This window comes from Petaurus breviceps, unplaced genomic scaffold (genome assembly GCF_028583685.1).
Source record: "Petaurus breviceps papuanus isolate PSGF00001 unplaced genomic scaffold, PetGlider_PUasm1.0 186, whole genome shotgun sequence".
NCBI classification, from domain to species: Eukaryota; Metazoa; Chordata; class Mammalia; order Diprotodontia; family Petauridae; genus Petaurus; species Petaurus breviceps.
Window position 1 is genome coordinate 8813977 of NW_027185798.1, and position 27608 is coordinate 8841584.

General features: G+C 49.0%; 1 protein-coding gene across 5 annotated transcripts in view; it reads left to right on the forward strand.

Moving 5' to 3' along the window:
• The window catches only part of ELN (elastin), a 72262-nt gene extending 49115 nt beyond the window's left edge, over positions 1–23147 (forward strand). For 3 of the 5 annotated variants that reach the window (XM_069089491.1, XM_069089496.1, XM_069089493.1), the window contains 15 exons: positions 233–334; positions 4230–4286; positions 5511–5576; positions 5700–5756; positions 6068–6175; positions 6760–6798; positions 10099–10209; positions 10891–10950; positions 11590–11769; positions 12244–12291; positions 12613–12684; positions 15034–15075; positions 16425–16454; positions 19166–19216; positions 21610–23147. In XM_069089491.1, coding sequence (XP_068945592.1) covers positions 233–334; positions 4230–4286; positions 5511–5576; positions 5700–5756; positions 6068–6175; positions 6760–6798; positions 10099–10209; positions 10891–10950; positions 11590–11769; positions 12244–12291; positions 12613–12684; positions 15034–15075; positions 16425–16454; positions 19166–19216; positions 21610–21653 — 1067 coding nt within the window. In that variant the 3' untranslated portion in view covers positions 21654–23147. The remainder of the gene's footprint in view (positions 1–232; positions 335–4229; positions 4287–5510; positions 5577–5699; positions 5757–6067; positions 6176–6759; positions 6799–10098; positions 10210–10890; positions 10951–11589; positions 11770–12243; positions 12292–12612; positions 12685–15033; positions 15076–16424; positions 16455–19165; positions 19217–21609) is intronic. The other 2 variants (XM_069089492.1, XM_069089494.1) reach the window with 2 other exon arrangements.
• The last annotated feature ends 4461 nt before the right edge of the window (positions 23148–27608 follow it).

The window sequence follows — 27608 nt, forward strand, 5'->3', positions numbered from 1 at the left end:
TCTCTCTTTCTGTCTCTCTCTCATTCCAAGTAGAAATGATTTGTCATTTATGCCTAATTTGGAGTTTCCTGCACCCCTGCTTACCTCTTCTGTCTCCCCTCCCCGTCACTCAGCCTCACCCCCTCTCCTTTCCCCTGCTCCCTTCTCTAACCCAGCTTGAGGGGAATTGGCTCTCATCCCCCTGTGGCTCAGGTACAGGAGAGAGCTGGCCTGACTTCTTCAATCTCTTCAGGTGCTGGAGGTCTCGGAGGGATAGTTCCTGGTGCTGGAATCCCTGGTGTGGGAGTTGTTCCAGGTGGCGTTGCAGGCGTTGGAGGTGTGGGAGGAGGTCCAGGTAAGCTGTTGTTTACTCAGTTTGGACTCTACCCATTTCAAGCTACTATTTGTCAGGGGGTCACAGGGGACTGAAGAGGATGCAGGTGATTTCCTAGAACTATAAATGTCACAGTTGGAAGGGGGCCCTCTCGTCCAGCCCCATCATTTTACAGAGAAGAAAACTAAGGGGAAGGGATTTCTCCTTTGTGGCCAAAATCCACAGTCTTAAGAACAGCCAAGGCTATAAGTAAGGTTCCCTTGCTGCTCTCCTGAGCCCTTTGCATGGTCCCCTTTCACTCTGGATCCATTATTCTCCAGGACAGCAGTTCTCAAACTTTTTGATCTCAGGACCCCTTTACACTCTCAAAAATTATTGAGGAACCCTAAAGAGCTTTTCCTTATGTGGGTTTATATATCACAATATTAACTACATGAGAAATGTAAAATGTTTTAGTAGTATTATGAAAATAGTTTTAACCTCGCAGACCCCTTAGAAGGGTCTCAGACCCCTCCCCAGGGGGTCACAAGCTCCACTTGGAGAACCAGAAATCATAAGATCACAGAACTAGAGCAGAAACGGCCCTCCGTAGCCATGCAGTCCAACGCCATCATTTTGCAATGAGGAAACTGAGGCCCAGGGAGGTGAAGGACCTTGCCCAGAGCCACAGAGCTGCTAAGTGTCTAAGGAAGGATTTGAATCTAGGTCACCCTAACTTCAGGTCCAGGACTATCTGCTTACTGCATGTTATGCATCACTCAGATTTAACCTGAAACCTAGAACTCTAAACTTGTTAGAGGGAACAAGACCCTCAGGAAATGCACTTTCTAAATCATGTGCCCAATTTTGCAGTCAATTGTCCCCTCTCCTGGGAGAATGGCTGATGGTTGTCTGCACTTTACACATGTCCTCCAGACTTTGAAAATGAGCTGAGACAGTGCTGCCTTCATTTCCCATTTCTGTTTGCTCGAGTTAAGGTAGATTGATGCTAGATGAGTAGTGAAGCCTTGTTATCAGCTTCTGACCTGAATATCCAAGAGAAAGAAAGAAAGAAAGAAAGAAAGAAAGAAAGAAAGAAAGAAAGAAAGAAAGAAAGAAAGAAAGAAAGGAAGGAAGGAAGGAAGGAAGGAAGGAAGGAAGGAAGGAAGGAAGGAAGGAAGGAAGGAAGGAAGGAAGGAAGGAAGGAAGGAAGGAAGGAATATATAGAGAGAAAAGTAGATGAGAAAGAGATACACAGGAAGATGGATAGATAGATGGAAAATGGATAGATGGATGAATAGGTAATCAAATGGATAGATGATGGATAGATAATAAAGAGATAGACAAATAGATGGAAAGATGGATAAATAGATGGGTGAATAATCGGATAGAAGATGGACTGATAGACAAGAGATAGATGATAGATGGCTGGATAAAAGAGGGGGAAAGGATAGATAGATAAGAAAGAGATAGATAGGTAGATAGAAATTTAGATAAGAGATAGACAGATGGGTGGATAGATGGAAAGATGGATAGATAAATGGATGAATAATCAGATAGACATACAAGAAAGAGATAGATGATAGATGGATGGGTGGGTAGATGATAGATGGAGAAAGGGAGATAGATAAGCAGAGAGAGGAAGATAGAGAATTTATTAAGTTCTTACTCTGTGGCAACACTGGGGCTACAAATACAAGCAATCAAGACAGTTCTTGCCCTCAAGGAGCTTATATTCTACTGGGAGAGATGTAACATAAGTAGAACTGGAAAAGAGTCAGGGTAAACAGCACATGCCTGGTTCCCAATAAGCTAAAGAAAAACTCATGTGTCTGAGTCAAGGGACCTTGGGTGGAGTCCTTGTGGGAAGTGGGGCAGGGGGATGGAGATGAGGATGATGGCCAAATCAAAGGCCAGTGGTGAGATGGCTGGGAAACTTCAATCAGAGACTTAGTTAATAGAGTGAAAGATGAATGTATTTTTCCTCTAAATTATTTCTTAAATCAAAAGTCAAGCATGGTGGCATTTTAGAGAGAATGAGCCTTTAAGGAAATGAGGTGCAACTTAGTCCCCTTTCCCCCAGTTCTGAACGTTTCAGGGTCATCTAACCCCAGTTTAACCACCAGATCATCCCTTCTTGTACTGGGAGTTAGGCGGCTCCCAGGAGAGCTCTGGGTCTGGAGGCCAACATGACTTCAAGAACCCTTCGTGGTGGTTCACTGCCAGATGTGCATGGCTTCCTCAGTCTCTATTCTCTTTGGTCATTAGAGAAAACCTTAGTTTGCTGTTCTAAATTCCTTATCAGGTAGGAGGATCTCCCTTCTCCATGGCCTAGAACCTGACAGAGAATAATTGGTCTTTATATCAGCAGATTGAATGTCCATTCCTACCTTTTCCAATCAGAAGATGATTGTTCCACAATTAACTTTTTATTTCTTTATGAAATAACTTCATTCTTTCTCCCTCCCTTCAAGTATCTGCTGCATCTACCTGCAATCTACCCTTAGATTCTTAAAGTAGGAGTGTGTAACTTTTTTTAAAAGATGTTTTGATAACTGCATTTCAATATAATTGGCTTTCTTTCTGATCCTTCATATTTTATTTTATGCATTTAGAAACATCATTCCATAGACTTCACCAAACAATGCCCAAGGGGTCCATGAAGCCCATGAAAGACTAAGGACCACTGCCTTAGATGCTGTGATTGCCCCTAGATACTAGACCTTTTTTTTTTCCAAACTGCTTTGGATACAAATTATTTTAGGGGGAAAAAAATCATTCACTAAGACTAATTTCTCTGTTTTCAAAATAAGTTTTATTGGCATTAAAAAAAAAACCTTCCAGGGAATATACCCTCCCTTCCATCCCCCCCCCTCACCCCTTCTAATTGAATCCTCCCTTTTTCAAAAGAAAACTGCTGCTGTTCAGTCATTTCAAACTCTTTATGACCCGTTTGGGGTTTTCTTGGCAACCACTGGAGTGTTTTGCCACTTCCTTCTTCAGTTCATTGGACAGATGAGGAAACTGAGGCAAACAGGGTGAAGTGACTTGCCCAGGGTCACATAACTATTAAGTGTCTGAGGCTAAACTTGAGTCTTCCTGACTCCAAGTCCAGTGCTCTATCCAATGTTCCACCCAGCTGCTCTTAACAAAGAAAAATATTTACCCCAAAACACTCAGTGCAGGGAGCTGGCCTGATGATGTATGCAGCGCTCCACTCCAGTGGTCCCTGCCTCTCTGCCAGGAGGAAGGACCATAGCTGATTTTCTATTCTCTAATGGTTTTTCAATTACTCAGAATTCAGCTTCCTTTTAGTGACCTTTCGGCTTGCATTATTGTTCCTCATTCTGTTTATTGTTCTCCTGGATCAGTTCCAAACTGATTTCTCAAAGAGCTCATACCCCACCAAAATAAACATTTCAAAATGATTTGGTGAAGCCAGCCTCAAATAGCAGGACTGTCCTGGGAGGGGTGCTGACTCCAAGAGAAGGAGACAGGGGATTAGGAGAACAGACAACCAAGTTTTTAAGTATAGATTTATAGCTGTCTCATCTGCCCGGCTCCCTTGTCTTCTCCATTTATCATATTTGGGAGATGGGGTGTGAATAGGCTCCAAGAGCTGGCAGGGCCCTCATAGGTCAAATCCAACTCCTTCATTTTACAGATTAAGATATGGGGCCATCAAGGACAATGGCCTGCCTGAGGTCACACTAGTAAATTACAAATAAAACTAGGATTAGACCACACCACCTCCCATCAGAGGCGAGAGCCTGCTGGAGAAGAATTTCTGAGGACAGCTGGAAATTCATGACCATGACCGTGGAGCCTGTTTCAGCTGGGAGGAAGGAAGGGGTGGAGGGAATGGATTCTCCTCTCTGGGCCCCTCTCCACCTTCACTGCCCTCACTCAATCCTGCTCCCTTTCTCTCTGTTTACAGGAGCACTGGCTCCATCAGCAGCTGCCGCCAAAGCCGCCGCCAAAGCCGCCCAGTATGGTGTGTACCCTCACCCACGTGTCAGACTCCAGACCTAATCTGTTCTTCCGTTTGGTTCCCAGAGGCTCTGGTCCTCTGCTAATGGCCTGACTAGTCATGACCTGAGGGGAGCTAAATGCACTGTAGGGCATAGAGTGCTGAGCTTGCGGTCAAGAAGACTCATTGTCATGAGTTCAAATCTGGACTCAGACACTCACCAGCTGTATGACCCTGGACAAGTCATTTAACCCTGATTGCCTCAGTTTCCTCATCTGTCAAATGAACTGGAGAAGGAAATGGCAAACACCTCCAGTATCTTTGCCAAAAAAAAACCCAAATGGGGTCACAGAGTCAGATGTGACTGAGACGATAGAACAGTCATGACCTGGGGCCCCCAACTCAGTTTCCTCATCTTTATTAGCTCTTTATCTATTACAATCCTTCTCTCCTGTGCCTGCCTCCATTCCCCCTCCCACAAGATGCCCATGTTATCAGCAACCATTTTCCCAAATGTCTGGGACAAGCAGCCTTCCTAGAGGACAGAGGACAGTTGGGGAATTTGAAAAGCACAGAGCATGTGAGTCCGTTTCCACTCATCAGAAAAAGCATAACGTAGATTTAGGACTGGAAGGGCCCTCACAGATGAGGAAACTGAGGCCTGGAGAGGCCGTGGTTCTACATGCCGCTGTTCAGTCCTCTTACTCATATCCCACTCTTTGTGACCGCAAGGCTGTCCATACATGTAGCAGGTTAATAGGATCCTTAGGTCAAGGACTGTAGGCTTCTCTGAGGACTTAATTTCATAAATGAAGAAACTGAGGCAGGCAGCAGTTAAGTCATTTTCATGGGGTCACATTGTTATGAAGTATCTGAGGCTAGATTCAAACTCAGGCCTCCTAATGCCCAATCCAGCATGGAGTCAAGAGAGGCTTGGGTCTGACTCCTGGCTCTCCACTTGCCAGCTGTGGCATCTGAAGCAAGTCTTATGACTTCTCTGGCCCTCAGTTTCTTCCTCTGTATGATGGGAAGATTGGAGTACAAAGCCTCTGAGGTCCCTTCCCACTTTTAGTCTGACTGATTTCCATGACCCCATGTTCTCCATCTTGTGTCCTAAAGGAGAGATCCCTTCCCATAGAGTTCTGGGGTGTCTGCTCACCTCCCACCCAGCTCACTTCCAGGACCTTTGAGTTCCCATCCCCTGTGACTCAGACATGGGCTCTAGATCTCTGTTTTTGTTCTCCACAGGCTTAGTCCCAGGTGTGGGAGGTCTAGGAGGGGTCCCAGGTGCTGCTGGTGTTGGAGGTCTCCCAGGTAAGATGAAATCCCTGTGGCATGGAGGTGTGGGAGTGGGGCCTTCATGGATGTTGCCAAGTCCTCCCCACAGGAGAATAGATGGGACAGTCCCTGACCCCGTCTCCTACTTTGTGTCTCCAGGAGCAGTATCTCCAGCAGCCCAGGCTGCGGCCAAAGCAGCTGCTAAAGCCCAGTACAGTAAGTTACATTTTGGACAACTCGATTGCCCGGGCCTAGAGACTTTCCCCTAGGACTAGGCTTTCACAACCAGCCCTAAGCTAACTGTCCACATGGGGATTCTGTTCTTCTCTGCCCCCACATAATCCTTGAAAGACAGAAGGCCTGGGGTGGCTCTGGTTCCTGGGTCTTTCTCAGCCTCTCCTGCGCTGGCTTGCCCTGTTTCTCACTGGGAGATGCTTGGGCCTTAGCCCTGGGGCGCCTCTGAATGAGCTCCCTCTTCCACTGGATCAGCTTTCCCTTGGGCTCCTAAGCCATGTGCCTCTCTCCAGGAGCGGCTGCTGGCCTCGGAGGGGTTCCTGGCTTCCCAGCCGGAGTTGCAGATGGTGGTGGCTTCCCTGCTGGTGTTGGAGCCATCCCCGGCTTTGGGGCTGGTGTAGGTGAGCACCCCAGACTGTAATGGGTTTTACCTGAAATTATGCTCAGTGAGGGAGATGGAGGAGTTGGCTTCTCTTCTCTAGGGCCATTCTAGGAAGTGTAGAGAGTTTGCACTTGGCCCAGAGTTCAGTGGTTTGGGAGGGGATCTGGAGCTGAGGGGTCCCAAATTTAGAGGGGTCACTGGGAACTTTAGTCATTCAACCAACAACCTGAGCTCCTGATAGGAGCTGCCCTGCCCTCAGGGAGTCTGTGTCAGATAGAGGAAACAAAGACTTCAAGAATTCCATTCCACAGAGGAGATGCCACAAGTTGGCCCCGGATAAACCCCTAATGATCCGAGCTGCAGCTTAGCAGAGGGAGAGATACAGTGAATGTGCTAAGGCCAGTGTATCAGCTCCCAGGAGGGGAGACTTGCCCTGACCCTAGAAGGAGGAAGCTGGGTAGGCAGAGAGTAGCAGGGAGGGCTTTCTGGTCAGGCCCGTCTAGGCCAGGTTTCAAGTGTCCCTTGTCCCAGAACCTTGCACCTCCATACATTTTGGACTGCAGGGTGCGGAAAGTCCCTGAATCTCTGTCTCTTCCTCCCCAGCTCCAGGATCCCTGGCAGCAGCAAAAGCAGCGAAGTATGGTGAGTGTCCTTCTCTGGTCCTCTCCTGGCCAAGTCCCAGGTGCCCCTTCCCTCATTTCAAGGAACCTTCTGTCCCCAATCACTAAGCCCTGGGTCCTGCCTCTGGAACTGTGGAGTAGAAGGTCCCCTTCTTACAGGAAGGATGAGCAGACTCAAGGAAAAGAAGGGTTTCTCAACAGATGGAAGCCTGGTATCATAGGACAAGCACTGAGCCAGGAGAAATCAGGAGAAAATGCTGACCCAGCCAGGACAAGAACAGTGGACACTTATAGAGCACTTCAGGTTTACAAAGGACTTTACACACATGGCTGTTCGAGCCCCAGAGCAACCCTGTGAGCACACCCTGAGCTTGTGATGATAGAGTGCAGGGTTCCTGAAAGTAGGCCCCCTTGTAGCCCCAGCACCCCACGCCTGGCACACAGTAGGCACCTCATGAATGCTGGTTAATGACAGATGATTGCTTGATTGATTACTCTCCTAGCTTCTTAAAGCGCAGAGTTGCCCATGCCTTTGTGACCCCAGACATCCCAAATGAAAACCAAAGACATCTAGCTGTTTCAAGTAGCTCCCTGGGCCTCAGTTTCTTCCTCTTTAAAATGGGTTATATAGACTCAATGGTTCCTCCTAGCTCTAGATCAGAGATCTTAGAGACACGCCTGGATCATGCCTAAGCCTTCCTGGGAATGCTCATGTAGCTGGGCTTTAGAAGTGCTCCCCCTCCTCCTAATCTTCTTCCTCTTCCTCCTCCTCCTCTTCTTCCTCCCCCTCTTCCTCTGCCTCTTCCTCCTCCTTTTCTCCCCCCTTCCTCCTCCTCTTCTTCCTCCTCTACCTCTTTCTTCTCCTCCTCTTCCTCCCCCTCTTCCTCCTCCTCTTCCCCCTCCTCTCCCTCCTCACCCAGTAAAGGGCAGGGGAATTGTAGGTCAAAGCATAATCCTTATGAGACACTCTGATGCGGTGAGGTGTCAGTCTGTGGCCATGGGACTCTTTTGGGACCGGCCACTTCAGGAGAGAATGGCAGGTCCCAGCTGGTGTGCTCTGTGCTCACTGTACCAGCCAGTCTGCTCTGCCACACGGTGCCTGTGGGACCAGACAACACTCAGCTCTAGGAAGGCAGAAAAGATGCTCCTCTCAAAGCCCCGGATACGGCAGCAAAGATGTCCCATCTTGATTCATCTAACAAGCATTTATTGAGCATCTGCTAGGGCCAGGTGGTTAGGCAGCCAGGGGATGCCACAGTGCACAGAGCACTGGACTGTGTTGGGAAGACTCATCTTCCTGAGTTGAAATCTGGCCTCAGACACTTAGTGACTATGTGACCCTGGGCAAGTCACTTCACCCTGTCTGCCTCAATTTCCTCATCTGTCAATGAGCTGGAGAAGGCAATGACAAGCCACTCCAGTATCTGCCAAGAAAAGTTGACCTAGGTCCTAGAGTGTCTAGAAGAATGTGACTGGAGGCAGCTAGGTGGCACAGTGAATAGAGCACCAGCCCTGGAGTCAGGAGGACCTGAGTTCAAATCCAGCCTCAGACATTAACACAAAAATTAGCCATGTGATCTTGGGCAAGTCACTTAACCCCAATTGTCCTGCCCTCCCCCCCCCCAAGAGAAAAAAAAAGGAATGTCATTGGATCACTGTGCACAAAATGGATTGTGGGTTCAGGTCTGGGCTTTGCCGTGGATCAGCTCATTCCATTGTATGCTCCTGCCTAGCAATCAATCCATCTTTTGCCTCTTTTTGCATCCCCATGCTTAGCACGATTCCTGGCACACCGTAGGTGTTTAGTAAACCTTATAAATTAAAGTACCCAAAGCACTAGAAAACCACTGCTTCCAGGCTGAAGGACCTGCTTCTCGTGGTCTTGGGGCTGCTCCAGATTCTGAATACTGACCAGCTTGCCTGAAAGGGGAAGCCCCTGCCCAGGCTGCTGGCCTCCACAGTGCCCTCCTGGTCATCTGGCCGCCCAGGTCCTTGCCCACGCTGTGGCCAGGATCCTCCCCCTTAGATCTGTCTGGTGGGGGACAGAGGAGGGGCCCTCTGGGCCTCTGAGGACGTGGCAAGGATGACAGCATCCCCAGGCTGGCACGTCCCCAAAGCCAAGCTCGCGCCAGCCGCCAGTGAGAGCGCTGTCGTTTCTGGCCCATCCTGCCCAACAGATGATTTTCAGCTTGGTTTATTAGGATTCTGCATGAAGCAGGATTCTTGGCCGTCTCGGCCCAGCTCAAGCCCACTGACTGGCCCGCTCTTGTAGACTAGGGGCCCAATTTCCATCTTGGAAAATCCCTTTCTTTTCCATCCCCTTCATTCCAATGCCACACTCCAGGGGTGTCTGCTCACATGCTTCCACATCCACTCAGCTGGCCTGAAACCTACAAGCTTTTGAGGAAGGTCAGTCTCATCCCCAGTCACTGAATCAGGCCTTTCCGGCTGGAAGAGCCTCGGAAGTCAGACAGCCTGACCCCTCCTCTGACAGAGAGGGAAAGGGACTTGCCCAAGGCCTCCCGGCCAATGTGTAGCATAGAGCTCTCTCAGGAGATAGTCCCTGCCCTCAAGGAGCTTCTCTATGATGAGACTGTATTTTATCCCTGGGCAATTGGAGCTCCCAGAGAGCCTTTTTCAGTTTTGTGTGGTTTCCATCATCATTCCTTGTTTTTATTTAGCATTTTAACATTTTCGTTCGATTCTGTAAGGAAGGCAGGGACAGGCATTATTCTACCCCATTAACCCCTTCCCCTTTTACAGATGAGGAAACCAAGAGCAGCTAAGTGGCACAGTAGAAAAAGTGCCAGCCCTGGAGTCTGTAGAAACTGAATTCAAATTCAACCTCGGACCGTTCCTAGCTGTGTGACCCTGGGCAAGTCATTTAGCCCTGGCTGCCTCAGTTTCCGTATCTATCAAATGAGCTGAAGAAAGAAATAACAAACCACTCAGTGTCTCTGCCAAGGGAACCCTAAATGGGATCCCAAAGAGTCAGGCTCGTAGCTGACAAAACAATTTAAAGCAGTCAAGAGGCACAGGTTGGAATCTGGTTCTGACAACTCACTACCTGTACGATCTTAGGCAAGCACATCACTTCTCCTCTATGGGCCTCAGTTTCCTCATCTGGAAAGCAGGTGTTGGACGGATGAACTCAAAAGTTCCTTCTAGTCTTTGATCTATGGATGAGCCCAGGACTTAGAAAGTGGAGAGGTTGAACTTGCTGGTCCCTGAGGCCCCTTCCAGCCCTAGGCTGGGAGGAGGGAGGGCTGAGGACCCTATACCCCTGAGACTCAATGCTAAAGGGGCCCTGACTTTCTCTCAGCAGCGGCAGGAGGTGCTGGCGGCCTTGGTGGCCTGGGAGGGGCCGGAGCTGGCTTGGTGCCTGGTGTGGCCGGAGTCCCAGGAGCAGGTGCTGCAGGTCTAGGAGTTCCAGGTGAGTAGAGCAGTAGGGTCCTTGTCAGGCAGACAACAACCATTGATTAAGCATCTGTACATGCTGGGCACTGTGCTAAAAATGCAACAAAAAAAAAAGTGCCTGCCCTCAAAAAGTCTACAATCTAATGAAGGAGAGCATACAAAACACCATGTGTAGACGAGATGATTTGGCCAGAGGGAGGACCCTAGCACTAAGCAGAGTGGGAAACGGCTTCATGCAGAAGGTGGGACTTGAAGAAAGTCAGGGAAGCCAGGAGAAGAGGAAGACATAAACCATTCCAGGGATGGGGGAGGCCTCCAGGCAATACAGATGCCCTGAGTTAGGAAATGGAGTCTTGTTCAAGGCAACAGCGAAGGGGTCGGTGTGGCTGGATTATAGAGTACAAGTGGGGTGAGGTCTAAGGAGTCTGGAAAGGCTGGAAGGAGCCAGGCTGTGAAGGGCTCTAAAAGCTGGGGGGGGGCAGGGGGGCGGGTATATTTGACCCTGGAGGCAATGCCAGGCTACTGGAATTTACTGAATGGTGGGAGAGCTGAACACAGTCCAGCCAGCAATTTGGGGAGATCACAGAGGCCAGGAGACCGAGCAGCGGGTGCCTGCAATAGCCAGGGGTGAGATGATGATGGAAGGAGCATCCTGGGGCGGGGGGCCGTCCCTTAGCTCTTCCGTCTGTCTCTGCAGGAGCAGGTGCCCCGGCTGCAGCTGCAGCCGCCAAGGCCGCTGCCAAGGCTGCCCAGTATGGTGAGTGTCCTGCTGCCCGGGCCATCCCCAGCCCTGCAGACCTCTGTCCCTCTGTGTTCCCAACTCCCCTGCTCTCAGGCTGCATCTTGGGCTCCCCAGAGAAGTCTGCCAATTTAACAACCTGAACTTACATGCCCAGTCCCCTAAAGGTCACTGCTAAGCCTCGCCATCTGTGACACCTCTCCTCCCCATCCCTGTGGACCTTTACCAGCCAGGCTGCCTCAAGCTCCCACACTCCACGAGAGACGTCCTCAGCTTTCAGTATCACTGCTGACCCCCCCATGACATGCCCCCTTCCTCCTTCCCCACATCTCCCATAGCAATGCCCCCTAGACCTTGGGGCAGTAGAAAGAACATAGGACCGAGAGTTAAGAGCTCTGGCTTTCAATCCTGATGCTGCCCACTCACTGTGTGACCCTAGGCAAGAAAAAGCACCTACTATGGGCTCAACACTTTCCTGGGGTTATCCCATTTTACCCTCACAACAATGGTGGGAGGTGGGTGCTGTTATCATCCTCATTTTACAGATGTGGAAACTGAGGCAGGCCAAGGTCAAATGACTTTCCCAGGGTCTATGAGTTTATGAGTCTATGATTCGTGCACTGGTGATGACAACTTTGTTCTCTTCGTGCTCTGCAGGCCTTGGAGGTCTGGGAGGCGTCCCAGGCGTCGGAGGCGTCCCAGGCGTCGGAGGGGTCCCAGGCGTTGGAGGCGTCCCAGGCGTCGGAGGGGTCCCAGGCGTCGGAGGGGTCCCAGGCGTGGGAGGCGTCCCAGGCGTCGGAGGGGTCCCAGGTGTCGGAGGCGTCCCTGGAGTGGGTGGTGAGCTGTCATTCCTGAATCTGTGTGTGGATAGGACCTCCTTGTGTTCCCCTAAATACGTCCTGCTCGCTCCTTCCTCCAACCCTCGACTCAGACCCTTCCCCTCCACCTCAATAAATCCCGATGACCATCCTCCAAGCAGCGGGCGTTCCTGACGCTGCAGCCTCCCTGACCACTCCTCCTCTAAGCCTGTCTGGCCCATTCCTTTGGACCATATGCCCAGTTGGGACCACAGTTATCTTCATGGGACTCAGTCTTCTCTTCTTAAGCAAACTATAAACTCCTCGAAGTCAGGGCCTGTGTCTTCCCTTCTCTTGTCTCTACTACTCATCTAGCACAAGGCTCTAAGGACAAAAGGTGCTGGACAAAAGTCTGGTGATAGTGGATTAGTGAATGAATGAATGAGTGAGTGAATGAATGAATTTGGACAGGTAGAGGCTACAGTCTCTGAGCCTTCTCTTCTCTGCCCCACAGGAGTAGGAGCTGCAGCCGCCAAAGCTGCTGCCAAAGCAGCTAAGTATGGTGAGTGCCCATCTCTGCTAGGTTTCAGGAAACCCCAACAAATCAAAGGCTTGTGAAAAAAAGACACCCGGAATGCACAGGATGTTTGTTCATAACAAGACAGGGCTCTGGGGGCATAAGGGCAGAGAAGGGCCAAGAAGCGCAGGGCCAAGGTTCTGGCTGAGGGGGCAGCCCAGCGATTTTGAGCATCTCAGGGGGAGGCCATAGCAGCCACAGAGCCTTGGGAGAGGAGACGGCAGCTCTGCCTCGAACACCCAGACCCCTAATTGTGGCATGCCCATGTTGATCTGGGGCCTGACTTCTAGTCTCCCTCTGTCATAGGTGCTGCCGGTGGGGCCGGCCTCGTGCCAGGAGCTGGAGGTTTGCCAGGGTCCCGAGTGCTGCCAGGGGCAGGTGAGTCCTTTCTCCAAGACCATGGTTAGGCCTCAACCCAAATCAAGAAATCAACATGCTTTTGTTAGTACTTCCTCTGTGCCTGGCATCATAATGAGTGGCAGGAGTAAAGACAATAAGCCAGAATAATCCCTGCCCTCAAGAAGCTTACCTTCTAATGGGATAGGACTTGACCAGCCCTGGAGGTTTCTCATGAACCAGCCTGCCAGGAGCCATTGGCTCCTGAGCCCTGGGTAAGTGCCTGTGTGCATAGGCCAGTGTGTGCACATATGGAGAAAGGCAGGGAGCAGGGATGGAGGGTAGGGACCCTTCTGACACAAGCCAGGGCTCATTTTCTAGGGACTTATATGCCCTGAGTCACACTGGCCTGGACACAGAGTGGAGAGGCAGAGGGAAGAAGAGGCATCACCCCCACCTTGGGGGTTCTGGAAGTGAGTTTCTGTTATTGGAGAGCCCATGTGCTGATAGAGGGGGAGACCCTACCTCTGACCTTGGAGAGCTCCTTGTCTGATGTGGGGGAAACATGGTTCTTATCCTTGGAAAGCCCCATCTGATGGTGAGCCTGACTTTGGGAAGTCCCCTGTCTGATGGGGGAAACATGGAGCCCCTAATATCAGGACAGACAAATGAGAAAAAAAAATCTATGACCTCTCTGCAGTTCAGCAAGTCAATAGGACAGCACAGAGAGAAGGGGAAGGGGGGACGATGTCTAGGAGCCCCAGTTGACCCTAAGCAGGGAGCAGCAGTGACAGTTATCGATTTTTCCTCTCTCCTCCCTCCCTGTCTTCTGGCCAGCCCCCCTCCCCTCCCATTGCCCAGACCAAACAGACAAATGCCTGTTCATTGTCCTGAAGCCCAGGGCAGCCAAGGGAGGCCCATACTTGCAGCCACCCCAGCGTGGGGGAGCAGAACCACCCTCGGGGCCCCACCCAATGGTTCCACCAGTGAGGATGATGGGAGGCAGCTGTCTGGGAAGTCCCTTGGCACTGAAGCAATCACTGCCCGGAAGGCTGGGGTCAGAGACCTTGGCCAGGGTCTCCAGCCCCAGGGAACCAAATTAGGCCCTTGCAAGAGGGTGTGGTGAGCAGGGCAGGGACCAGGTCTGGGGCCAGGATTTCTCCAGAGACATGAGAGGTAGAAATACAGATTCTCTCTCCTCCTTGGCCTGATCCAGAAGACCAGGGGCCTGGTGTCTTACTGACTCTCTCAGCAGCTCTGGGGAGCAGGCAGAGCTGGGGGTCCAAACATCCCTATTTCTGGCAAGGACACCACCCCTTCTAGTCACCCGGGTTGGCAGCCTCACCTCTTCCCTTTCTCACCTGCTCCCCCTAAACCCAGCCAGCTGCCAGATCTGTCTGCTTCTACAGAATGTCTTCCCTCTATCCCCTCTGTCCACCTAGGTCACTTCTCTACTGGGCTATTACAATCACCTCCTCCTTGGTCTCCCTGCCAGCCTCTCCTCGCTCCAATCGAGATGCCGCATGGCTGCCAAAGTGATTTTCCTGAAGTCACTCATCTACTCAATAAACTCCACTGGCTCCCTATTACCGCTATAATAAAATGCAAAATTTCTTATCTGTCTGTAAAGCCCTGGCCCCAACCTCCCTTCCAACTTTAGAGGCAGCTAGGTTGTACGATGGATAGAGTGCTGAGCTTGGACTTAGAAAGACCTGAGTTCAAATCCAGCCTCAGACACTTACTAGTTATCTGACCCTGGACAATTCACGTATATGCTGTCTGCCTCAGTTTCCCGATCCATCAAATGGGGATAATAAGAGTACCCAAGTCCCAGGGCTGCTGTAAGGATGAAATTAGATCATCTTTGTAAAGTGCGTAGCACTCTAAGGCCTGGGACACAGAGAGCACTATAGAACTATTAGCTATAATAACAGTCATTGTTCTCCCCTTCCCACAATGCAACCTGGACTTCTTGCTTTTTCCCACACCTGGCTCTATCTCCCTTCCCCCGTGCCTGCAATGCCCTCTGTCCTCAACTTCACCTCTTAAAATCCCTTCTTCTATCCATCAATCAACACATATATATTAAGCACCTACTGTATGCCAGGCACTAGGGGAAAAAGTGAAGCTTCACAGGACTCTGGCTGCACTCCTCCCTCCCATACAATGGTATGGTGGGGCTGGACTTAGGGAACCCAGCTTCAACCACCCGCTGTCAGTCATTCTCTGAATGACCTTGAGCAAGTCACCTTATCTCTTTGGGTCTCAGTTTCTTCATCTGTAAAATGAGGACATTGGTCCACATGGCGTCTTCAGGACCTTCCAGCTCTCACCTCCTCTGATCCCACCCCAGCCCAGCTATCACTAATCCCTGCTTCCCCCTTTTTGCAGGTGCCCCATCATTTGGCTACGGACTTTCACCTATTTTCCCAGGTAGGTGAAGTTAGCAAGGCCCACCCTCTGTTACTGTTCCTGAGGAAAGCCAGGAGTTCTCCCCCTCCCCCTTAACTAGCAAACCACTCCCCATCAATGAGCCTCTGCTTCCTTATCTGTGAAATGGGAGCAACAATCCTTATTCTATTACCTCCCTCCCAGGACTGGGATGAGGGAAACCTTGTGTAACCTCAAAGTGTTACAAATGCAAGAGGTAGCTTTTACTCCCCAACACCCCGCCTCCTGTTACTGGATCTGAGGGTCCTGTCACAGGCAACATGCCCTTGGGGTCTGAGCTAAAGCCACTCTGCCCTCATTCTCACTGACACAAGCTATGAAGATTTAGGTTGGACATCAGTAAAGCATCCCCTTTCTTTATCCTTCCCTCCCGCTGCCTCTCTATTTCTCTTATCTTCCTTCTCCTTCTTTCCTTTTTTCTCTTTCCTTCCTCCCTCCCTCCTTCCTTTTCTTTCTCTCTCTCTTTTTTCTCCCTCACTTCTTTTCTTCCTTCTTTTTTCCTTTCTACTTTTATTTCTTCCTTGTTTCCTTCCTTCTTTCATCTTCCTGCTTCCTTTCCCCTTCCCACATTCTTTTCTTCCTTCCCTTTTTCCTTTCTCTTTCTCCTTTCGCTTCCCTCCCACATTCTTCCATCTCTACCTCTCTTCCCTTTTCCCCTCCTTCCCTCCCTTCCTTTTCTCTTTCCTTCACTCTTTCTTCCTTCTTTTATTCTTTTTTTATTTCTGCTTTCCTTCTTTCCTTCCTCTCTTTCTTTCCTTCCTTTATCTTCCATCTCCTTCATTCTTTTCTTCTTTCACTCTTTGAGAAATCTCCCTCCTTTCTTTCCCTTCCTTCTTTATAATTTTATTCTTCCCTCCCACACTCCCTCCATCTCTATCTCTTCTCCCCTTTCCCTCTCCTTACAGCTCTTCTCTTCTTTTGCCCTTTCATATCTCAATCACTTTTTAACTTTTCCAAAGTACCTTTCACATATTATCTTTAATACACAGATACAGACACACTCACACTTGCACACATGCACAAATACACCCATTCATACATCCTCACAAAGGTCCCCATAAGGAAGGGCAGAAATTATTCTCCCATTTTATAGAGGAGATAAGCTGAGTCCCAAAAAGGGAAAGTCACAAAGTGGCAAATTCATGGCAGAACCAGACTACTGTCTACCAGACATCTTTCTTCAGCCACCCTTCCCAAGCTTTGGACTCAGTCCTCCCTGCCCTGAGGAGTCTATGGTGCCATCCTATTTTCAGGCAGGGAGGGAGATGGAGCTGAATGCTTATCGACTGAATGAGAAGTAGACTCATTTTCCCCCATCTCTTGCATTTCAGGTGGTGGAGTTGGTGGACTGGGATTTGGTGGTAAGTAAACTTATACCAAGATGGCAGCATCCACATCACTGAATTCAGAAGGAATCTAGATGATATAATTTCATTTGCTAGGGTTTGGGTTTGGGTTTTTTTGTTTGTGTTTTGGTTTGGTTTGGGTTGTTTTTTTTTTTTACTTTTTGGAGGGGGGAAGGCACAATTGGGGTTAAGTGACTTCCCAAAGGCACATGGCTAGTGTTAAGTGTCTGAGGTCAGATTTGAACTCAGGTCCTCCTGACTCCAGGACCAGTGCTCTATTCACTGTGCCACCTAGCCCACCCCTTTGTGTTAGTTTTTTGCTGACCATCCCTTACCACAAAGTGCTGGGCTTGATACTATGAGGGATCCATATATGCCCAAAACATGGTTCTCACACTCAAGAAGTTCATAGAATCCAGAGGTGACCTCTAATCCAAGGCAGAATATGAGGGGGACAAAATCCTATGGCAGTGCAGAGGAGGGAGCAATGGACTAGAGGGAGCAGGGAAAACTTCCTGGAAAAGTGGGCCCTGAAGGGTGGGTAGGACTTGGATGGAGAGAGAGCATTCTAGGCTGGACAAAGGCCCAGAGGCAGCAGTCAGACAAACAGAAACAGACACATGCAGGTTGAGGAATGCGAGATAAAGCTGACAAGGTCAGATTGTGGAGCCCCTTGAATTTGGATCTTATCCTCTTGATCACTTTACACTTAAAAAATTATTGAGGACTCCCCCCCGTGGGCTTTTTAAAATGTGGGCTCGGGGTGGCTAGGTGGTACAGGGAATAGAGCACCAGCCCTGAAGTCAGGAGAACCTGAGTTCAAATCCAGCCTCAGACACAACACTTAGTAGCCATGTGACCTTGGGCAAGTCACTTAACACCAACTGCCCTGCCTTCTCCCCTCCAAAAAAATAAGCAAAAAAGATGTGGGCTCTATCTGTCAATATTTACCATACTAGAGATTAAAACCGATAAAGTTTTAAAATATTTATTATTTTAAAAATAACAATAACAAATACATTATCTTGATGAAAAATAACTATATTTTATGAAATATATCTATGTGGCAATAACTGTAGTTTCCAAAACAAAAAGAAAATGTAATAGGGCGGCCAGGTAGCACAGTGAGTAAGAGCACCGGCCCCAGAGTCAGCATGACCTGGGGTCGAATCCGGGCTCTGACACTTAGCACCCACCCAGAAACACCTGGCTGTGTAACCTTGAGCAAGTTATTTAACCCCAATTGCTTAGGAGCAACCAGGTGGCTCAGTGAGTAAGAGCACCGGCCCTAGAGTCGGGATGACTTGGGGATCAAATCCAGGCTCAGACACTTAGCAACCACCCAGAAACACCTGGCCTTGTAACCTTGATCAAGTTACTTAACCCCAATTGCTTTAAAAAATAAAAAAAAAGAAAATGTAATGAGAAGAGTAGCTTCGTTTGATATATTTTTGCAAATTTCCTTACCATCTGTCTTAATAGAAGACAGCTGGGTTCTCCTATCTCCCTCCATTCAATCTGTCGGGATAGGTTGTTTTGGTTAGAGTATATGAAGAAAACCTAGCCTAGTGCAGATATGTTGTTGGCAAAGGGAAGAATATTTTAATAGGCAAATAATATCTTAGAATTAATATGAAAACAGATTTGACTTCACCGACCCCCTGAAAGGGTCTCCGGGATCCACGGAGCAGAGGTGTGCTAGAGCCGGTACAAATGGCTGAGAACAGATTGTTAAATGTTCAGTGTTCACATTTATACCTCAGAAATGAGCAAATGTTACAAAACAAGGCTTCGCTGATCATTTTGTAGATTGTCTTCTTCAAGTGATGGGGAAAATATGAAGAATGTAGGTTAAACTTAAAAGTGTACCATGAATACATTTTCTTCCCCCTGGAGAGCTGGTTGTTAAACGTTTTTACCAGCACACCCCTGCCCCCAGGGATCCTTAGACTATATTCTGAGAAATAGTACTCTAGGTCATGGGAAGCTGTTGAAGGTTTGTGAGTGAAATCATGCAAGTGCTATGTTAGGAAGATCACTCTGGCAGTCAGCATAAAGTAGATTCTGAGGAGAGAAGCTGGTAATAGAGAAACCAGCCTGTGGTGTAATTAGGCAGACAGTGATGTACAAAGGAAAGGATATGAACTCTGGAGTCTGGGTTCAGATCCTACCCCTGATGTTTGCCACCTACATGACCTCAGGTTTAATCTTTTTTTTTTTTTGCTTTTTTTTTGGAGGGGGGAGGGCAGGGCAACTGGGGTTAAGTGACTTGCCCAAGGTCACACGGCTAGTAAGAGTTAAGTGTCTGAGGCCAGATTTGAACTCAGGTCCTCCTGACTCCAGGGCCAGTGCTCTATTCACTGTGCCACCTAGCCACCCCTCAAGTTTAATCATAAAATCCCTAGGCTCAGTTTCCTTATAGGCAAAATAAGGACTTTGGACTACCTGGCCTTCAGGTCTGGTGCTCTAAATATATGGTTCTGTGATAAGACTTGGGTTCTCCTTAATCAATAACCACCCTGAGCCTCAAGAAACTGGGGCTGCCCAAACAGCCCTCTGAGCTGAGGACCTGCAATGGCCTCCCCTAGGGCCCCTTACCCCCAATGGCTGAGTTGTCCAGAGAGAGGTGCTTCTGAGCACAGGGACTACTTGCCAGGAGGAGAGGGAAGAAGCCCAGAGCTACCATGATTCACAAGTGATTCCCCCCTCCTCTTTGTCTTCCACAGGAAAACCTTCCAAACAGTATGGCGGCGCCCTTGGAGCCCTGGGATATCGAGGTATGTGAGGACATTGTGGGAAAGGGCAGGTGCTCCAGCTGAGCTGGGGAGAAGGTCAATGAGGTCAATGTCTATTTCATCAAAGATTGGGATCCCCTAGACCTTGAGATGGAGAGGTCACAGCACAGCTCATATGGTGCCGGTAACTCTCAACTGTCCTATGTGGGTCAGAAGAAGAATGTCCCTGATGCCCAAGTAGATGGGAATAAATGGCAAGATTCCACCAGCTCAGCCACTTCCCTTGTCTGGCTCCCTGGGCACTGTGTTTGCATGAGGAATCTGGGCATACTTTTTCCCTTGTAGGAGTCAGCCTTCCAGGACTCTCCTTCCTATAGGACTGTCCTCCCCTATGATCAGACCAGAGAACTTTGGGTCCCATTTTCCTCAGTACCTTCTCCTGCAGGGAATAGGGGAAGAAGGAGAGAAATGCAGAGAAAAGAGAGGGAGAAACAGACAGACAAAGACAGAGAGGTGGGAAAGAAAGGAGGAGGGGGAGGGGGAAGAGAGGGAGGGAGAGAGAGAGGGAGGGAGGAAGGGAAGGAGGGAGAAAGACAGAGAGAGAGAGAGGAAGACAGACAGAGAGAGGGAGAGACAGACAGAGACAGAGAGAGAGAGGGAGGGGGGAGGGAGAAGGAGGGAGAGGAAAAGAGGTGAGTAAGGACAGAGAAAAGAGACTGGATAAAGAGAGAGAGAAAGAAAAAGAGGGAGATAAAGAGAGGAAGAAATTAAAGGAGAGGGAAGCAAGTAGTGAAGGGGGGGAGGGGGCGGGGAAGAGGGAACAGGGGAAGAGAAGGAAAGAGGGAAAAAGAAAGGGAGAGAAAGCCAAGAGAGAAATCCCTAGTGTGGAGTGTGGCAAGAAGGAGCTGACCTCCTCTGGAGTGCCTGGTTGTCTTCCTCCCCGCTACCCCCTAATCCATACACTGTTGATTCCCCAAAGTGCTTCAGAACACTATCTCTGAGGCTAGCCCCATTTGACCAGTGCAGAACCAGGGTGTGAGGGGCGGCTAGGTGGTGCAGTGAATAGAGCACTGGCCCTGGAGTCAGGAGGACCTGAGTTCAAATCCGGCCTCAGACACTTAACTCTTACTAGCCGTGTGACCTTGGGCAAGTCACTTAACCCCAATTGCCCTGCCCTCCCCCCTCAAAAAAAAACAAACAAACAGAACCAGGGTGTGATATGATGTGCCCCCAAACCACACAGGGAGCCAGGGGACAGGCTTGGGACTAGGATCTAGACTTCTCACATCCTGAAGCAGGACCTGGGGGGCAAAAACACAAGTAAGCTTGCAGTGGCCAGAACTGGGGTGTGCAGAAAGGCTGGTCTTCTGCTCCCTGCATGTACATTGGCTGCCACCAGGTGGTGGTAAAGAGTTCTACTTGGGACCAAGCCGGAACCTTGCTGGCTGAGATCTCAGCAGCTCATTTCTAGGTCTCCTTATATAGGAGGGAAATACTCTTCTATTAAAATGGATGAAAACAAATGATTAAATGAAATAAACATGAGTCCAAGAGCCCCATTCTTCTGTGCCAATCAGGTGAGAGAGAAGATGGAGCTCTCATGGCTTCCCCTGCATCATTCAAGGATGCCCCTGCTTGGCTGAGCTCATCCCAGAGACCTTCCCAAGGCTCTGGCTTGTTGCTTTGTCCTCCCTAGGCTGGGAAACAGTGTGGCCCAGTGGATGAAGCTGTAGCCTTAGGCCAGGGGTTCTTAGCCTTGGTGGGTCCCCTTGGGCAGGCTGCTGAAGCCCCTGCTCAGAATCAGGCATAAAACACACAGGATCACAATGGAAACCATTTGTACTGAAATACAGCTCTCAGAACTAAAAAAAAAAAAGTTTACAGACCCCCCCCCCGTTTAAGAACCTCTGCTTTAGAAGCAGGAAGACCTAGGTATGAGTCCTGTCTCATAATGGCCCTATCTGTGTGATTCTGGGTGGGTCATTTCATTTTGCTATGATACAGCTTTGTCACCTGTTAAAATGGGCGCAGTAATGCACGTGCTTCACAGAGTTGTGAGGCTGTAGCACCAATACAGCATTTATAGTGCATATGTGTGCTCGTGGGCATGTGTGTCAAGGTGTGTGTGTGTGTGTGTGTGTATAGTGCTCTGCAAATCTTAAACAATCAATCCAACTTTTACTGAGTACCTCTGGCGCGCCCAGCCCTGTGCTAAGCTAAAGACGTTACCTGCGATCATCGTTATATTATTGACATTATTTATACCGTGGAGGCTATAGCTGCCCTCCCCGGCACCTTTGCTCCTCAGGGAGTTAGGTCCAATCTTTTCACATCTTTGTGACCAGGCACAAATGGCATCCCCTTCCTGGTCCTTGGCTTCTTCCTCTGTGCAAAGGACACTGGCCTCACTAAATCTCTCTCTCTTTCCTTCCCAGGTGGGGCTTGTTTGGGGAAAATGTGTGGCCGGAAGAGAAAGTAAATCTTCCCAGGACACCAGACCCGCGACCTCATGAACTTTGGTGCTACTGCCTAGTCTAGAATGTATACCTTGAGTGACTCCCTCTCCCCCTCCCTCCTTTGCCCTCCCCTCGCCTTCTCCCAGGGTCAGATCCTTCTCACTGGAGTGTTCCTACAGTCACCCACCCATCTGGCGGGGGTAAGGGATGGGGTGGAGGCACGGGCCCACGGGGCAAGCCAACACAAGAACCAGGATCAGCTTGGCATTCTGTCCCCCCCCCCTACAGGAGCTTGGGTAAGGGGAGGGATCAGGTCCTCTCCCCACCACCACCACCACCCCATTCCCACCTAGGAGCTCTCCCCTCTGTGTTCATGATCTTGAGGGAAATATGGTGCTAATGTTGGTGCTTATCACTTTCTTGGGGGCGAGGGAGGAGGGAAGGTGGTCCCCTGGAGGAGCCCCTCACATGGAGGCTCCTCTAAGCACAGCCCTGGAGATTTTCAAGACGTTCTACCCTACCCCACCAGGAAAAGTCATCCCAGGACCCACAGCCACGCTCTCGCGCTGGGATGACCAATCTTTGGGGTTGGATCTGTCGACCCTGCGTTGTACCCAAGCACTTTAAGTCAGCCTCGGTCCTGGTTTTGACCCATCTCGATCTGGCCACCTCTCCCCCCAGAGGTCTCTCCCTCCCTTGCTGCTCCTCACATCAATCCATGGAGCCAGAATACCTAAAGACTGGGAACAGCCGTGCCCCTGATCTTTTCGGAATCGATGCTTCCATCCATCCGTCCACCCCTCACCCAAAAAAGTTTACCACCCAGTCTGGCAAGAGGCTCCTGCCCCAGCAGAATTGAATGTCTCTCAGTGATGCCCTCCACCTTGTAGGACCTGTCCCGGTCTTCCCCACCTCTCCCCCTCACCCCAAGCCTGCCACCACATACCCTCACGCACACCACCGGCATGGGGAGACCCCTGCCATCGGGAGTGTGGGAACGCATGCATGTACTCACCATTGACAGCGACTCCATCCCCGCCAGGCCTGGGACAGCCACCACTGTCTAGAACCCCAAGAGTCCTGAGGGTGGGGCTGTGGCGGGAGGGGAATCAGAGGGCAATGAGGGCCCAGAGCCCCCTGCCTATCCCTGGTATATCTCACATAGCAGTACTGTATCCTCTGTCCCTTGAGCCCCTGGGCGTCGGAGCAACTCTTCCCAACATTCAGGCCCTGTCTCCGTGTCTCGCTGTGATAGATCAATAAATATTTTATTTTTTGTCCTGGATACTTGGGGTTTATTTTGGTTTGGGTTTTTTTTTTGTTTGATTTTGTTTTGGGGTGTGTGTTTAAATTTTTTCTGGTTTGGGGAGCTGTATCCCCACAGAGGGGAACTGACCCCCCATGTTCATTTTAATCACTTCGGTATCACTTTGGATGGAACACACTTTTTTTTTATAAGAAAAGGAAAGTAACTGCTTCAGAAAACAGACTAATAAATGAAAACCTTTTAAAGGAAATGGTGTCCTGGTCTCTTTTGACTCATTCTCTTTCCACGGATCACTCAACCCTCCAGAGAGACTGAGTGCTCATGGTGTGCCCAGCCCTCCGGCTGAAAGCCATGGGGGGTAGGAGGGGGATATCATGCCTAAGGCTCCAGGAGCACACCAGAGAGCAGAGGGAATGAGACTCATCCAAGGCCATTAACAGGCACTTAGGAAATATTTACTGTATTTAGAACCTGTGCAGAGCTGGGGTTACAAAGAGAGCAAAAATAATCCCTACCCTCAAGGAGCTTCCATTCTAGTGGCCTAGAAAACAGCTAAATGTTTGCCTGATTCTGAGTGCTGTAAGGAGTCCAGAAGGGTGAAGGGGGGGATGTAAGGGGTAATGGCAGCCCAGGAGGATTTAGACAAGTAGAGAAAATCAGCGGATCCAAGATTCAGAGTCAGAACGGACCCCACAGTCTCTAGTCCAACAGATGAGGCTCTGGGAGGAGGGATGGTAACTTGCCAGATGTCACCCAAGGAGAAGGTGGGATTTGCACCTGGGTCCTCCAACACCACGTCGTTGGCTCTTTCCCAAGGTACCAGATGTGGAGAGGGTATCGGTAGGAAACTCCATTTTAGAGTTGGAAGGAACATTTGACATGAAAGCCTCCAAAATCTGGAGCTGGGATGGAGTTCAGATCACTGTTTGATGCCTTCCTTCTCCAAATGAGGAAACTGAGACCCAAAGAGAGTCGGGGACCTGCTCAGGCTCACACAGTAGCAAGGAGAGGCAGCGAAATTTTAATCCAAACCCCAACTACCTAGCATACCATAGCCTGCTTTGACCAGCCACATATGGAATCATGGGAGCCTCGGTTCAGAGCTTGGAAAGGACTTGCAGGGTCGCTAAGTCCAACCCTGTCATCTTACTTAGGAGGCACAGAAAGGCAAAGTGACTTGGCCAGAGCTAAGTGTCTGGGGCAGGATTTGTATCGAGATCTGCCTCATTGCAGGTCCAGCGTTCAAACCACTACACCAAGAGACATCTTTCAATTGCCCTTGAGGTCCATGGTGTATAGGCAATCAATCAATTTACAAGCATTTTGAAAGTACTTCCTATATGACGTATCAGGCACTGTGCTCAGCACTGGGGCTACAGAGAAGGGAAAAGCATGGTCCCTGTCCTCCTGAGCTCACAGTCTGATGGCAAAGACAGCATGCAAATAACCGCGTTCGAACAAGATACAGTAATCCCTTCCAATGTATCACAGGCCAGCATAAGAAATTACATGGGAATCTGGGGGTAGTTTTGCGGAAACCACAGATGACACAGAAAAAGTTTAGAAACTCAGAAATGCATAAAATGTACGCATAGTATTGTGCAATATAATTAAATGTTATCTTTTAATACTGTAAACACCCCATTTAAAAAAAAAAAAAGGAAAAATTCAGACTTCTTCTCTGGTGCAAAGGGAGGGCCAAACAATTTTAGCAGATTTTCCAGATGGCAGAGGCACTGTGCCCCTAACCCCATGATGTGGAAGGGAGAACTGTATATCCAAGGTAAAATAAAGATCGTCTGGGGGGGAGACACTAGCCAAGCTGGAGAAGGGAGGTAGGGGATGGGGGGGGGGCAAGGAAGGTCTCCTGAGGAAGAAAAGACAGGAGGACATTAGAGTTAAAAGCGGGGGCGGGGGGCTTTCTCCAGGGAGAGATGCTCGAGAGAGCACGGCATCACTCTCCAAATGCCTCTAAATTCCGGTCCTTCATCTGTAGCCCTTATCCAAGAGGCACTTGATGGATTGGGTTGACAGGCTTTCCCTCCAACTTCACATCAAAATCAAGGCAATATGAATATTTCACCTACTTCACCCCCTGCCTCCAGTGTGGGGAGACAGACTGACCTTGGTTATTTATGGATTTCACCAAGGAAGCATCTTTCTGGAGCTCTAGGGTTTGATGACATTCATTTAATTTGATGACATCCATTTAATGGAACCTTCAGGAAAGAGAACAAGCATTTATATGGTGCCCTACTATGTACCAAGCACATGCTAAGTGCTTTGCAAATATTTTCTCATCTCATCTTCCCAACAACCCTGCAACCTAGGTGCTGTCCTTATCCCTGTTCTAGAGTTGGGTAAACTGAGGTTGAGAGTCTATGACCCTCTCCAGAGTCACTCAGCAAGGAAGCATCTGAATCAGGATTCACACTCCAGCTCCAGCATTCTCTCCACTGAGCCATCTGGGGGGACACTGCCCTTGATAGGAAATCATTTCTTTGTTTGGATTGTACCCAAGTCTTCTTCCCCCATACTGGAGAACACCAGGGGAAGGAGTGGAGAAGGTAGAGGAGGAACACAACCCTCCAGTAGGTCTATAACCCCCATCCCTGCCTCCTGAGCCCAGGCCACTCTTCTCTATGTCTCTGGAGTCTCAGAGAGCTCAAACTCCTCCCTCTGGAGCTTAATAGGCTATCTGGTGGAGCCCTACTAAGAAAACGTGCCCTCACCTCAATGTTTTAAGGAAAATTCACTTGGGGGGGGCGTCTCAGGAAGGGAACTCTGGGACACAAGGCTCTATCAGGGACCCTACAATAACACTCCTATGGAAGGGCAAGAGCATCATGGAAGCATAGCATGTTAGAGGCAGAAGATGGCTTCTTCCATTACCTTCATTTACAAAGGAGGAAACTGAGGACCAGAAGGGGTTGCTGGTGAGAAGAGACAAGGCTGGGCTGCACCTAGGAGTAACTCAGTTGGGGTGCAGGCCCTGAGAGAGGAAGCCTGCCATGGGGGAGTTTTCTATCATTGGTTTTCTTTTTCTTTTCCTTTTTAATAAATTTACATTGATACCTTTTGTTTTTATGTTTTTTACTTTTTCTACATTTCCTCCTGTATCTTTCTCCCCAATCCCCCAGAGCCATCCCATTTGACAAAAAATTTTTTTAAAGAAAAAGAGAAAAACCAGTAAAATTAATCAATAGATCAAAAATGTCTGATAATGTATGCAATGCTCTACGCCTATAGACCTCCCACCTCTGCGAATGAATGGAGGGAGGAGTTTTTTCATACCTCTTCTTTGGGGTCAAACCTATTCTGTGTCATTATTCAAGATTCACCTGCAATCATTTTGTGGTTTTTGTTTCTTTCTCTTTTCATTACTGTCTATACCATTTCCCTGGTGGGTGGCACAGTGAATAGGATGCCAAGCCTTGAGTCAGGAAGACTGCTCTTCCTGAGTTCAAACCTGGTCTCAGACATTTCCTAGCTCTGTGACCCTGGACAAGTCACTTAACCCTGATTGCCTCAGTTTCCTCATCTGTAAAATGAGCTGGAGAAGGAATGGCAAACCACTTCAGTGTCTATGACAAGAAAACCCCAAGTGGGGTCACGAAGAGTTGGACACAACTGAACAACATTCTGTTTCCTGGTTCTGCTTACTTCACCTAGCATCAGTTCATGGAAATCTATCCATTCTTCTCTGTACGTATCATATTCATTGCTTCTTATAACACATTAATGGAGCACAGTTGGTTTAGCTATTTCCTAATGGCTGGCATCTGTTTTGTTTCCGGTTCTTTGGGTTGCTCCCTACCTTAACCCATGATTCATGCTAACTTGGCACTATGTTCAGTTGTTCCACAACCTTGAAGGAACATCAGGAAGGGCTAAGAACCATCCCCTAGATTTAGGTGCCCTGGTCCCAAGACCTGGCTACTGCATCTTCATCATGGATCTGCTCCTGCACCAGAAGGATGAGCTAGCCTTCTCATATCTATCGTTGTACTTCCGACATAAATTCCAAGAATTTAGAGGTCCTGGAAGAATTGGGGCACTCACCATCTCCCACTAAGAGATGCCAATCACTGAGCTCGCACAGACCATGGGTAGTTCTGGAGGAGTCTGGATCTCACATATTCTCTGACTCTTTACAATCTACTCCAGATCCCAGGGGGGAACCACTTAAAGCTAAAGTCGAACTCAAATTTAGGGTCTCCTCAAAAGGAAGTAGAAAAGCACTCAATGTACAAGGTGGATTAGGTATAGGACAGCTATTTATTTCCTCCGCACAAAAGAAAAATTAAAACACCAAAGACTCTTAGTATATTAAAAAGTCTTACAACATAATATAATAACTTACAACATTGGTTGTACACTCTTGGCTGGTTGATAATTAACACATTAAAACATGGAATATTTAGCAAAACACTTAAATAATCATTCCACCTTCGTGTTGGTTCTGCCTTGTCCAAAAAGCTCCCTCAAGTTCTATGTCTTTTATAAAGTCAGGTCAGGGCTTGGGCCAATACTTCCATCTGTAGTTTGCAATGAAACTGCAATGAACTGAGGGATCTGGGGGACCCCAAGTTCCCAAGTTCATGACGTTTCCCTCAGGGTTGGAAACACCCCTCTCAGGACAGACTTTTGGTCACAGGTTCAGAGAGAAACACAAAGTAGGAGGGACAGCCAGGGCCCAAGCCCCAGGCTC